General features: G+C 38.5%; 1 protein-coding gene across 24 annotated transcripts in view; it reads left to right on the top strand.

Moving 5' to 3' along the window:
• Nucleotides 1–14692, top strand: part of rap1gapa (RAP1 GTPase activating protein a) — a 121726-nt gene that overhangs the window by 90679 nt on the left and 16355 nt on the right. For 22 of the 24 annotated variants that reach the window (XM_048177252.1, XM_048177256.1, XM_048177238.1 and 19 more), the window contains 13 exons: nucleotides 157–204; nucleotides 648–686; nucleotides 809–994; nucleotides 3796–3899; nucleotides 5517–5595; nucleotides 5808–5861; nucleotides 6090–6173; nucleotides 7023–7123; nucleotides 10776–10905; nucleotides 12068–12223; nucleotides 12313–12384; nucleotides 12670–12756; nucleotides 14073–14213. In XM_048177252.1, the coding sequence (XP_048033209.1) occupies nucleotides 157–204; nucleotides 648–686; nucleotides 809–994; nucleotides 3796–3899; nucleotides 5517–5595; nucleotides 5808–5861; nucleotides 6090–6173; nucleotides 7023–7123; nucleotides 10776–10905; nucleotides 12068–12223; nucleotides 12313–12384; nucleotides 12670–12756; nucleotides 14073–14213 (1281 nt within the window). The remainder of the gene's footprint in view (nucleotides 1–156; nucleotides 205–647; nucleotides 687–808; nucleotides 995–3795; nucleotides 3900–5516; nucleotides 5596–5807; nucleotides 5862–6089; nucleotides 6174–7022; nucleotides 7124–10775; nucleotides 10906–12067; nucleotides 12224–12312; nucleotides 12385–12669; nucleotides 12757–14072; nucleotides 14214–14692) is intronic. The other 2 variants (XM_048177242.1, XM_048177249.1) reach the window with 1 other exon arrangement.

Raw genomic sequence — 14692 nt, 5'->3', positions numbered from 1 at the left:
ATATATATATATTTGTGTAATTTATAAAATGATATTTCCATTCCTTTTTAAAAGGCATAAATGTATAATCAGATGCCTCTTCCTCAGTAGATCTAACCTAAGTGTTATTTTTGCTTTCACACGTGGGCTGACAGATTCTCTCTTTTTATCTTTCAGAGCAACAGAATGGACGAGCAACGATGCACTCTTCCTCCTCCTCTCAAAGTACGTTCACCTCACCGGCTCCCTTTTGTCCCCGTATACACGCGCACACACAATAATACAAAACACGTATTGTCTGAGGGCCACGGGCCGCTGTTTTTATCTGCGGGCAGATGGCTTCAAATAGAAGAGCTGGTTATCAGTCAAGCTGGTGCATCTAGTTTTCAAAGACATCCGTAGCCCACTTTCCCTTGCACTAATGGAACTGCAATCAAATAAGATTAGCTGGTGCTGAGGAATATTCTCTGGCCTGAGGCCTCACTGCCTGTAAAGAATCAAACCGATCGCACTGTGTACAGTTAGTGAGTTAACTCTCTTAAATAAACCAGCAAGATGAGCAAGCAGTGTGTTTTTTTGCTCCTTGGGTCATTGGAGTTTAAAATGGGTCTCTTGCAACCAAATGAATCCACTGCATAATTAATGTTTTGAACATCATTTTGTTACAGACTGAGGAAGACTACATCCCTTACCCCAGCGTCCATGAGGTAAACCAGTTCAAAATAAAGAGCTGACAGAAATTGCTATTGCAGTCGATCTCAGTGGAATTTGTTGTGCGCTTGCACATCTGACGGTCAACGTAATTGTTTTTCTTTGCTGTCTCTGTCAGGTTCTCGGCAGAAAGAGTCCATTTCCCTTGATTCTGCTGCCCCAGTTTGGGGGTTATTGGATTGAAGGGACCAATCACGAGCTGAGCAATGGGATTGACCCGGAGCAGCTCCTGTCTCCCACCTCACGCTTCAAACTGGAGTGCAACACCACTGCTAAGATCTACAGGAAACATTTTCTGGGCAAAGTAAGGATTTGCTTAAAGTCAACATTTACTCACCTTCATGTCATTAAGAAACTGTGTGACTTTCTTTATTCCGTGGAACACAAAAAGTGAATTTCCTGATTTTAAAAAAATGCACTATATGTCTTAAAAGTGGTCAATGACTCATGCATTATATTCACTATATGTCTACATTATGTACTATATTCCTTATGCACTATATGTCTTAGGCACTATATTTATGCACTATAGATAGCTTTGCGAGAGGAACAGTCCAAAATTGAAGTCATTATTAACTGCAAATCTGCCCTAGCTCTACTTGACTTGTTTTTGAGGGAGTGTTCACACTTGGCAGGTTTGGTTTGATTAAAACAAACTCTGGTGCGATTGCTCTGTTAGTGCGGTTCATTTGAATTAATGTGAATGCTGCCATTCGAACCTTTTTTAGGAGATCTTTATCCGCTTCCAAACGAACTTTAATGCGGTTCGACTGAAATATGTATGCAACACGTTTTATAATCTCTTCTTGAGTTCTCAACTGGTAAAAATATCATCATGTGTACGCTAGGGCTGCACGATTATGACACAAATCATAATTGTCGATTATTCCCTTGAAATTGTAATTGCGATTATTAATGACGATTATCACAATTTACATTCAATGATGTTTTGAATAGCTTTATATGATTGTTTGAACGAATAATCATGTTTTGCTTGGTCTGTTCAAAGTCACGCTGGATTTTCTCCTCAGCGTAAGGTTGAGAGGTCAATCTATCACTCTTTTCCATGTTTGTAGAGTTAGTTTGTGGAGTAAATATATTGTGACAGTGTTGTCACAATACTGGAATTTCTAACTTCGATATGATAAAAAACACTGTCATATAGTTATTTTTAATATTATTTTTTATTTATTAGTCAAACATTTCTTCTGAAGAGATCACTTTAAATGATAAAGCTTTTAAGTTTTTCTCATAAATAAACGTTGATCAGTTACCATTACAATTATCTCACAAATATTTGCTAACTCAATGTATTTTTTACAATGGGGTAATTTTGTTACAATATATTACACACAGCACAAGGAAGCTTGATTTCAAATGGTAAATTGAATTTAAAAAAGACAAGTAAACAGTGACAAAATAAGAACAAGTGAACAAATTACTAACTATAGCACAAATACAATAGAATAAAGATAGAAATTATTTTTAGGTAGATCTAACTGTAGTAATCAGGTAAGAAACTGAATAAAAAACAAAGTAGGCTAATCAAATGTAAAATAATATTGGATAATCTTCATTATAAAAATTAAATACAGATTAATCAATTAAAGTTACAGAAATTAATCAGTCAAGAGCAGTAAGTGATTTTCTTTTTGTCTGTTGATTAACAATAACAACATAGAGAGCGGCACGTTTATTCGGCTACTGTCCCTTTAAGACCTGACGAACGCACGGACACATTCTTCCTGAACTGTTTTACATGAATACTCACCAAGATGGGCGTTGTGATATTGTTTCTTAGTGTATTTGACCATTAATAAACCTCGAAAAGGAGGTTATTTTGGCATTTGTATGTCAAAGGCGGCTTTATTATGTGTCTGCGCTGTGAATGAGAGGAGGCGCGTGCGTCTCAACTCGCTGTCAGAGAGGAGAGCAAGCACGCGCAGCTGGTATCGGTGTATCGATACTGCAGAGAGGAGTATTGGTATCGTTTCAGATATTTCAGTATCGATACATATCAAAATATCAATATTTTTTTAAAATGGCGGTTCCTGGTGTTTCCCATCAGCGTACACCTACGTCACTGGTAGCTTCTTTTATGCTGGGTTAGACCTTTTACATTCTGAAGTATTCTCCTCTCACAACGTAACATGCTCAAAACACGCAGAATAATGTAAGTGGATATTTTTCCTTGTAATCGAGCCTTTGAACGATTACGAAATCGTGGCATCCGTAATCGTAATCGCGATTAGAAATTCGATTAATTGTGCAGCCCTAGTGTACGCACATACAACGGATGCATTGAGCCCTGCACACAGCATAGTTTTGGATGTTCGGTAAGCTCCGTTGCAAAATATACATTATTAAAGCTGTTTTTTGTTTTATATCTTTAGGTTTGGTGTTAAAATGACAGTGTGAATGCTAAGCGAACCAGGGCTAAATGTATCATTTTCTTATTTTTGGTCTGAAACAAAAGAAACCAAGAAAACTGAACTTCAAGTTTGAACACCCTGAGAATTAGACATGTTCCAATTCACAAACAAGCTATTGTTTTGAGTCAGGTCTTTTCAGTGAATCAGTTAATCCGGTTCACAAAACTGGTCTGAATGATTAATTCACAAATCAGACTGTTTAGGTTCTCGAATTCTTGATGACTCAATGATTCGGCCACAACAATCCACTGGAAGTCAAGATTATTAGCGAATAACAACTTATATTTCATTTTTTCATCACACGAATCATATGACTTCAGAAGATTTTGAATATAGCCCACAAAATCACTGTTGAAAATGCATAGAAAAAGCTAAACATTTAGAATGGAACCACTTTCATTTGAATAATATAATTGTTAACAAATGGAACCTAATTACATAGACCAATGTGACACCGCAGCAGCCAGACATAATGAAGATATATTAGGCTTTGGCTTCAATGGGCTTAATGTATTCACATCTAATATCCATTATAAATTAGACTAATGTGCATAAAGAAGTGGTTGGTTAGCCCTTAGAACTGTGGGGGAGTGTTGGGACTAAAAACTGAGATGAGTTTGCAAGTGTGAAGATGAATGAACGCTCACAGCTTCGCCTTCTGCTCCTTCATTAGGAACACTTTAATTATTATACAGTGGACAGTGCCCTGGGCCACCTGGTGTTCTCCATGAAATATGATGTTATCGGGGACCAAGAGCATCTCCGTCTCATGCTCAGGTGCGACCTTTTCCTTTCCTCTTTTTTGTTCTCCATCCATTCTAGATTGCTTCTCCCGTCCCTCGAATCACTCACTTGTCTCCTGGTCTCATGTCCTGCCTAAAGTCTTTATCGTTGTGGCAAATGAAGGGCTTGTTGTCTGGCACAGTTCCACTTCTTTGTTTTGAACTTTGGCCTTTACTGTGGACATTAAACAGAACACACTGATATCTATTCCTTGACAACAACTGTGAATGTTTCCTGGGACCCACAATAAAACCCTTTTTCTTGCAGATTAAACAGGCCAAATGTACACGCCACCCTCATTTCCGCATTAGGCACCAGATGGACAATATAGGCCAATGTGTGTGGGTGGAGGGAAGACAGCAGGATGTTCCTGTTATCAAATCCATGTGACACATTTAATGATGCCACAATGACACTGAATTGAAGTTTGGAGCTGTTAATAAGTGTTACTGTTGTAGGTCTGGGCTGCGTTGTGCTTTAATATCATTAGAAAATGTGTTTTTGAGCTGCCCGGGGAAACAAGAAATAGTTTTTTTCTTGCTTTATAAACCTAACTATATTTCATGCATACAAGAACAAGCAATTTTTCAGTGGGGTAAAAAAATATTTGTTAGGAATTTAATAAATAAATGGTAACACTTTATTTTAAGGTCTTTTAACTAGTTGCTTATTGGCATGCATATTACTAGAATATTGGCTATTTATTAGTACTTATTAAGCACATATTAATGCCTTATTCTGCATGACCTTATTCTACATTCTTAATCCTACCCAATACCTAAACTTAACAACTACCTAACTATTAATGAGCAGTAAATTAGGAGTTTATTGAGGGAAAAGTCAGAGTTAATAGTTTATATATGTTCCACACTAAAGTGTTACCAATAAATTATATACACATGAAAACTAGGGCTGTCAAACGATTAATTGCGATTAATCGCATACAAAATAAAAGTTTGAGTTTGCATAATATATGTGTGAGTAATGTGTGTAAATAATATGTATATATAAATATACACAAATTAATGTATATATTAAATAGAAATATGTTATTTATGTATGTATAATATAAATTATATAAAAAAAATATATAAATACATATACTTGTAAATATTTCTCAAATATATACATGGATGTGTTTGTATTTATATATACATAATAATTACACACAGTACACCCACATATATTAGGCAAACTCAAACTTTTATTTTGTATGCGATTAATCGTGATTAATCGTTTGACAGCCCTAATGAAAACGTTATATAGTGCATATTTGCTTTTCAAATGAATTTATTGTTTTATATTTAAATTTTGCTATTTATGCCTAATATAAGAATGAATTATTTGTCAGGGTGGTAAGAAAAGTAAATAATTAAATACAGAAATATTCATGTCTAACTTGAAAACAGTACATTGTGTGTATTATGTCGAATAAATTATTTGTCAGTTGGGTAATAAATAAATAAATATGCACGTACATACTGTACATTAATAAAAAAATACTGGAAAATATTATGCTTAATACAAGTATTGAAAAAGATTCTATATACTGTGAATTTATATATTGCAGTGTTCAATCTTATGTTTACTATTTTCTTTCTTTTTTTACAGAACAAAAATGAAAACGCATCACGACGTGATTCCAATATCTTGTCTGACCGAATTTCCCAACATTGTCCAGATGGCCAAGGTGAGAGTGAATCATGTGAGGAGGGGGTGAAGGGGTCAACACTATTGTTTTCTGTCCCTCCAATTCATCACACTTCTCTCTGAGTGACATGACTGATTGTCTCACTCCCCCAAGAGTCTGTTCTACAGATGACCGTAGTGTTGCATGACTTTTGCAAGATCAAATTCGAATGAGGAGAATCAATATGTGTTTTCTCTTTTCGTTATTGTCAGCTCGTCTGTGAAGAGGTGAACGTGGACCGATTTTTCCCGGTGCTTTACCCAAAGGTAAGCAACCCTACGTCTTTATACGACCCACCTGCACTATAGTGATAAGCTTTGTAAACCGATGCATGATTCCAGATCATTTGTCCTGGTTAATTAAAGTGTGGCACTGGGAAATACACTAGTTTGAGCGGAAGTGTTGCTCTGCGTCTCTCAGGGGTTTGCAGTGCTCACAGAGCGGTACCTAAAGGACACTTATCATGCTATTTAAATCATCTACCCCTCCCGCAGGCCTCCAGGCTCATTGTCACTTTCGACGAACACGTCATAAGCAACAACTTCAAGTTTGGAGTCATTTATCAGAAGTTTGGACAGGTAAGTCGCATGGGAAGCCTTATCTCCGTTAGCTTCTTCACAACCAATCTCCTGTCATTTAGCAGATGCACAGAGATGAATCGTTGCTGTAACTCACCATCATAATTCATCTTTATTTAGAATACCGCCTTTGAAAATTGATGTTTTGAATCAAACAGCTAAGAAAGTAGACCTTCCTCCTCTCGACCTCACAATGGCTCCTCTGCTTAGACAACAATCAAACCATTGTCTTCATTTGTCTTGTATTAAAATCATAAGGCTATTGTTCCCAGAGAAGAGCACTGATTACATTAAGACAGTCCTTGACCTTTAAGGCCGCAGAGAGGAGCTGAGTGGGAGCGAGAGGTAACTAAGAGGTTCTTCAAGGAGGCTCGCTAACATCACCCTTAGCGTATTTGCATGACAGCGGAGACCTGAACAGCCTCTTCATCTCGCGGATCGATGTGTTTACATACTCAACCTTTCAGAGTGTGCAGCAAGAACATCAAGGCCCTTGATGGGATGTGCTCATGTTTGATACGCACCTTATGGATCAGCCCTCAAATCTTCCGCTTGCCCTTTTTTGACTCTAAATGGGACACTATGTTTATTCAGAGGAACAATTAGCATTTTCATCAAGCTGACTCATGATGAGCCATTTAGGTTTGCTAATTTTAGAGATGTTCTTGCTTTTTTGTTTGTGGGTTTTAGTTCATTTGGGTGAATCGAATGATAATGCATGAAGCTTCTTTGTTTCGTAGACCTCAGCAGAACCTCTATTGTACCTGGCGGGTGTCTACTGCCAAGGACACTTGAGTACAAATGTTTGCTTGAAACTTATCAGCATTTTATGTGTTTTTATCTTTGTAGACTTCAGAGGAGGAGTTGTTTGGGAATAACGAGGAGAGTCCTGCTTTGGTGGAGTTTTTAGAGTTTCTGGGACAGAAAATCGAGCTCCATGACTTCAAAGGGTAACACTTATAAACAGAATGCTCTTACTCTCTCTCAGTACAGCACAAGCGAGATGTAGATGCAGTAGATGAAATGTTTAACCGCATGCATGAATTAAAATAGAAGCTTTGGATCCAGTTTTTTGGAGTTTTAAAAGTGCACATCTGAGGACAGATTTCACTAAAAATGAATTACACTTGCTAATAACGTTGTTTATTTGCACTTGCTTGCTACGTTGTTTGAACCCCCAAACTACACAAAATATGTGCTTACAATGTGCACAGTGTTTATGCTTTAAAAAAATGAAAGTTCCCCCTTGCATTCGCACTGGGAATAGGAACTCTGAATCGACCGACAGCGGCGTCTTTAAACGTGGTATTTACAAACACTGAATGGTGGGTGCCATGATCGGAGCTATGTTTGTTGTGTGTCGTGGGTTCCGTGGGTAATCTACGTGACTGAAAGAGCAAAAAGTGGGGCTAAGAGACAAAATCTCCTATGACAACTTTCAGTATTGTATATCAGAGGCGGAGAAAAGAACACAAGCCTGCAGACAGTTTTCCATGTTTGTGAAGTAAATATGTTTACACAATTTTTTTAAAATGCCGGGTGACGGTGACTGACATGCGTTTGTCAACGTACACTTATGTCACTGGTAGTTCCTATTGTGCTGGTTTAGACCCTACTCTGAAGTAGGAGCTAATTTAGTTCCCCCAAAAGGAGTTCCTAGAACTAAAATCATTCCTAGTTCCTGCGGTGGGAAAACGGCAAAATCTGGGTACTTTAGCCAATAGTTCTAGGAATTATGAAAAGGTTCCTCCAGTGCGAAAGACCCTATAGTCCTTGATTAAACTGCATTACTGCAAATAATTGAAATAAAGCTAGAAGTATAGTCAATTAAAAACTTAAACAAAAATGTGAAATGTTTCCTTGGCAACAAACTGAATTAAAATAAGTTTAAGATCTGAAGATGAATAATTAAAGCTAAATAGTTATGTTTAGAGAAAAACAAAAAATAAAAGTGACAAAAGCACACAAAAATTATTAAAACTTAACATAAAATTAAAATGAAAACCGAAAATAAAAACCAATTCAAAATATTAATAAATAATTGTAAATACTAATAGTATATAATAGTAACAAGGCGGGACACGAGGTGAGATCCATTTGCAAGCTTTATTTAAGCAGAGTTTGTGGTCAGACAGGCAATGGTAGAACAACAGACCATGACGGGTCAGAACGACCATGGCGGTTCAGAGTTCGTGGGCGGCCATGGTGGGTAAGAAGATGGCTAGTCGAAGGCCGGAGTGGCTCTGGTGTGGAGTCTGGAGCTGACTCAGGCTCTGGTGCGGAGTCTGGAGCTGACTCGGGCTATGGTGCGGAGACTAGAGCGGCCTCAGCGAAGACTGGAGCGGCCATCCTGTCCGTAGACACTGGCGGGGCGGCCATCTTGTCCGTAGACACCGGCAGGCTTGGGTGCGTAGCAACCGGCAGGCTTGAATGCGAAGCGGCTGGCGGAAGCTTCGGAATTCCAGCTGTTTGTGCTGAGATCAGCGGTGGATCGTCCACATTGGACAATAATTCTCTCCGCTCTCGGACGGATCCAGAGATGTGATGTGAATCTGGGCGATCAACGGAGACGTGACGTGGCTCTGGAAGATCAGCGGAGACGTGGCTCTGGAAGATCAGCGGAGACGTGGCATGACTCTGGAAGATCAGCGGAGACGTGACGTGGCTCTGGAAGATCAGCGGAGACGTGACGTGACTCTGGAAGATCAGCGGAGACGTGACGTGACTCTGGAAGATCAGCGGAGACGTGACGTGACTCTGGAAGTTTAACTTGGACTTGACTGGGCTCAGGAAGATCAGCTGTGACTTGACTGGGCTCACGAAGATCAATTGTGACTTGACTTTGCTCATGAAGATCAGTGGTGACTTGACTTGGCTCAGGGAGATCAGCGGTGACTTGACTTGGTGTTGTTGTGGCCGCCATTTTGTGAGTGTTTTCTAGCGCAGCAGCCATTACATGGGTGGACGAGGTGTCGCATTCCTCCGCGACACCCACAGTAAAGGGAGAGCCAACAGTCAATAATGCAAATTCCAAAAAGCAACTAAATGATGCACGCGGGCCCTCTTGTCTAAGTAGAGGTTGGTTAATGCCATCACAAAAAAAGTCTAGCAGCACACAGTCCGGCAGATCAGAACAATAAGCAATGTCCAAATATTCTTTAATATAATCTTCCAACGATCGTGTGCCCATAATAACAGTTGTGCAATGTTCATACCGGACCAATGTTCTCCAGGAAAGCTGCTGGATCCTTGTTGTGGCGAAGTCTTCTGTAACAAGGCGGGACACGAGGTGAGATCCATTTGCAAGCTTTATTTAAACAGAGTTCGTGGTCAGACAGGCAATGGTAGAACAACAGCAAACAGGTATGGCAGAGAGCAGGCAGAATTGTAGTCGAGGAACAGGCAATGGGTCAGGGCTGGCAGATAACAATCACAAATCCAGGAAACAATAAACAGTCCAAAGGGCAGGCAGCAGAGTATCATACACGGGGAACAAACAGGCAAACAGACAGGGTAGATAACGTTTAGAATTGTCATAGGAGTAAACAAGACTTCACAATGATGTGTGGCGAATGAGAGTCTTTTATAGTCCGGTTAATGTGCTGCAGCTGGGTGTGGTGATTGGTGATTAGTGTGGAGTGTGTGCAGGTGACTGGCAGGGAGGATTATGGGAATTGGAGTCCGGGAAGTGACAGGAATCGTGACAAGTATATAAATAATACTAAAACAACACTGTAAAGAACTAAATAAAGAATTAATTTATAATATTAATAAATTAATTTTAATTTAATAAATATGTTAATAATGATTTCTTAATTAAAAATAAAAATGAATTTTAAATGGTAAAAAAAATAAATAGCCGAATTGTCTAATTTAATTTAATGTTTAAAAATATACTGAAATTTAACAACAAATAATAAAATAATACAAATCTTTCAAAGTTGACAAATAAACACATTAAAAACAAATAGACATATTAAAAACCAGTAGCTTTTCTTTATCCTTTTGCATTTTTAAAATGAATAAATAAACGATTTATTCCTTCATTTTATTTTCATGTGGATCTCCTAGTACTCCATATATTGCCATTAAATACAATTTAGTGAGTTCGTCCATGAGTGTTCTTTTTATGAATATATCCCTATTATAAAGGATAATAAATTTCAGATTGACTGTCTATAGTTGTGTCCCAAATGACGCACTATACACTATGCACTTATACACTATGTACTTGTGCACTGTGCACTCATCCATGTAGTGCGTGAATTGTATAAGGTTATTTTGTCATTTAACAACGGAGTCCAATCCTCCCTTCCCCTCAATTACGTAATTAAAGCTGCGACAGTTGAGTGCACGAAGTGTCCAACATTCCACACTTCGTTTTCCATTAATTTAGTGCATCATCCGGGTATTTAAAGTGTACTTTTTCTTTTTGGAACTTTCAGTGTGAATGCACTACTCGCACTATTTATACTTAAAAACATCATAGAATAGTGCATAAGTACACGAATTGGGACGCACCTTATGTGAAGTTTAATGCTAATGCTAATGATAAAATTCATGTCTGTCTGCAAAACCTTTGAATATGTTTTCTTCTACTAGGTTTCGTGGAGGGTTGGATGTGACACACGGACAGACAGGCTCTGAGTCTGTGTACCACAATTTCCACAACAAGGAGATCATGTTCCATGTGTCAACTAAGCTGCCTTTCACAGAGGGTGATACACAGCAGGTACACACAATCCCACTATGCTGTGGGTTCACTCATGTCACATGTGCTTTCCTTGTTATTAGAACCTTTAACCAGTTCAAACGTGTTAAGCATTAGTATGACAAAATATAATAAGTTGTCCCTGATGATCGGTCTCTGTAAAAAAAAAAAAAAACAAAGAAAAAAAAACAAGCCACATAGGTATAAGCCATCTGGATTGACAGGAGGGGTGAAATCCATTCCTTAGCACTGAGGCAGATGCTGTTTCCTGCAGCCATACACTGCTGATGTGCTGGCAGATGATTGTTGACTCACAAAGTGACCTTTATTCTGCACCTTCACTGGCAGCGCTGCGCCCTCAGAGGAAGAGTGTTTTTAGAGCTCACTCCTCAGGGAATCTTCTACATTTAGAACACATGAACCGGGCTCATCTCTCTCTTGCTGTCATGTGTGCAGTGATTGGAGGTTGACAGCAGATCGAGTTGGTGAACTGATGTCCATGCTTAAACGAGCGGCAACAACCTGTGTTTGTCCTTGCCAGCCATCTGTTGTGACATGTTGTGAAAAACAACTTCAGCACATGGAATCATTGACACATAAATTCAACCTTCAAAATGAATCGAATTTATCATCAGATGTCAGCCGGAAGAGCATTTAACGGCACTCGTCGCAACTGTGGTTTCGTATATCACATCAAATATGTTTGGACTGGCTCATTTCATTCCTAACCATTAAACTATGCAATGTTGAGCTACATTGTCAATATATTTATTTATAAAATATGCAGAGGCTATGCACAGTGTAGCACATATTGATCAAATAATCCTGAAAAAAAATGTATCACGGTTGTCTTAAGCAGCACATCTGTTTTCAACATTGATATGTTTCTTAAACATAAAATTAGCATATTGATTTCCGAAGGATCATGTGACACTGAAGACTGGAGTAATGATGCTGAAAATTCAGCTTTACCATCACAGGAATGAATTACATTTTAAAATATATTAAAACAGAAAACTTGAAAGCTGCTAATCCATTTAAAATTTTTCAAATGAAATCTCACTCTAACAGCTGTTTAGTATTTGAGTTTGCGTACATGCTGAAAGTGCAGCTATTACGTGAGTGGATTTTAAATGAAGAATTATAAAAATAAACTCTCTTGTCTTGTGTTCTGTTATCTCAGCTACAGAGGAAGAGGCATATAGGAAATGACATTGTGGCCATCGTGTTTCAAGAGGAGAGCACTCCATTTGTGCCAGACATGATTGCTTCCAACTTCCTTCACGCCTATGTAGTGGTGCAAGTGGAAAATGCCTGTTCTGACAACGTCCTCTACAAGGTACTGTACATCATCACAGTATTACTGCAATCTAGCGCTTCTCTAACACTTCTCTGTGAGTCATGATACACATATTTGTCATTCTCCAGGTTTCAGTAACAGCGCGAGATGACGTCCCCTTCTTCGGACCACCCCTACCCAACCCAGCCATTTTTAAGAAAGTGCGTTTATGAATCTTATTTAGAATCTTATTTAGATGCAACATCAAGTCATGGGTTCAGTTCTTAATGAATGCACTGATTACACATATACAGTACTTAAGATGCTCTTTAAATGGCATTTGAAGGGAAAAAGTATCTTCCAAATACACTACCATTCTAAAAAATTGGGGTCTGTAAGCAATACTGTAAAACAGTAATATTGTGAAATATTGTAATAATTTAAAGTAGCTGTTTTCTGTTTTAATATATTTTGAAATGTAATTTATTCCATTCTGCCTCTCGTAGGGTCCAGAGTTTCACGATTTCTTGCTTACCAAGCTCATCAATGCTGAATACGCTTGTTACAAAGCTGAAAAATTTGCCAAATTAGAGGTGAGTAACATTAAGACGTCAGAAATCAGTGCTCATATAGACATCACAGATACTAACAGAGGGTCGCTGTGGTTTTGCCAAGTAAGACATGTTCCTGGATCAACATCTTTTGTTGTTCCTGGAACAGCAATCCTGTCTAAAAACATAGTTCTAACCCTATCCCTACCCCTAAACCTAACCCTACTCATAACTTACCCCTAAAATGTGAGATAAATGATTGGTGAATAAGAATGGTGCCTAACCTTTGTTGTAAGCCTAAACTTGACATTAAAGGGATAGTTCACCCAAAAATGAAAATCTGATGTTTATCTGTTTACCCCCAGGGCATCCAAGATGTAGGTGACTTTGTTTCTTCAGTAGAACACAAATGATGATTTTTAACTCCAACCGTTGCAGTTTGTCAGTCGTATAATGCATGTCAATGGGAACTTTGTCTATAAGAGTAAAAAAAACATGCACAGACAAATCCAAATTAAACCCTGCGGCTCGTGACGACACATTGATGTCCTAAGACACGAAACAATCGGTTTGTGCGAGAAACCGAACAGTATTTATATCATTTTTACCTCTAAAACACCACTATGTCCGGTTAGTGAGGTCTGAACGCGCTCTGTCAACGAAAGTGATGTCTCGCACTCATTGAAGCAAAGCGCTAGAGATCACTTCCATCATCAGAACGCGTTTTCTGACCTCACCAACCGGATGTGGAGGGCAGTTGGACATAGTGGTGTTTTAGAGGTAAAAAATGATATAAATACTGTTCGGTTTCTCGCACAAACCGATCGTTTCGTGTCTAAGGACATCAATGTGTTGTCACGAGTCGCAGGGTTTAATTTGGATTTGTCTGTGCATGTTTTTTTTTTACTCTTATAGACAAAGTTCCCATTGACATGCATTATACGACTGACAAACTGCAACGGTTGGAGTTAAAAATCATCATTTGTGTTCTACTGAAGAAACAAAGTCACCTACATCTTGGATGCTCTGGGGGGTAAACAGATAAACATCAAATTTTAATTTTTGGTGAACTATCCCTTTAACTATAAACCTATCCCTCAAATCTGATTGGTTGATTGAAATGTTGTTCCAGGATCAACAAGGATGTTGATTTGCTTGGTGAAATCACATTCATCTATAGGGTCAGTCACCTGCAACACCAAGCTTATGGGTTCAATTTCCAGGAAAAATGTGATGTAATGATAAAATCTATACCTTGAATGTACTTTAAGATATATGCGGCTAACAAATGCATACTGCCTCATCTAACATTCATTTTCTATTTATATTCAAACACAGTAATCCATTTTTGTTACCAGGAGCGCACCCGGTCTGCCCTGCTGGAGACGCTGTACGAGGAGCTGCACATCAACAGTCAGGCCATGATGGGGTTGGGAGGAGAGGAGGACAAACTGGAGAATGGAGGAGGAGGGGGAGGGGGCTTCTTTGAGTCCTTCAAGGTAATCCACGAGGACACCCAGCTCCGGGGGTCTCTGTGAGGGCACTTACATCCAGAATAGCAGAGGATGGGGTGTGAATGGTGGACGTGGTGTGTTTTGGTTGTTTTACAGTCATATTAACACTCATGAATCTTTTAATTATGTGAGATGAGTCGTTCATTCAGAGTGTCTTTTTTATCTTGATGCTGTTGTTCCAAATGAACTGTAGCATTTTTTTCTCTCTTGGGATTTAGACTGTGCCGTCTTTATGACTCCAGCTACCAAGTGTTGTAACCGATGCTACCTAAATTAAATCACTCATTAACATAATTAGTCCTATTAGCACATTGTCGAGCATAGTTACACTCATGAGAATTATCTTGTGCTGTACACTATTTTGCTTCCTAAAATACTTTGCAAATTAATCAGTAGTACATGATTAATCATTTGCGACATATTGTACACAAATACTTCCCTGTAATATGCAGAATTATAGCAGT

The sequence above is a fragment of the Megalobrama amblycephala genome, linkage group LG24, assembly GCF_018812025.1.
Source record: "Megalobrama amblycephala isolate DHTTF-2021 linkage group LG24, ASM1881202v1, whole genome shotgun sequence".
Lineage (NCBI taxonomy): Eukaryota > Metazoa > Chordata > Actinopteri > Cypriniformes > Xenocyprididae > Megalobrama > Megalobrama amblycephala.
This window is presented reverse-complemented; position numbering and strand designations above follow the sequence as displayed.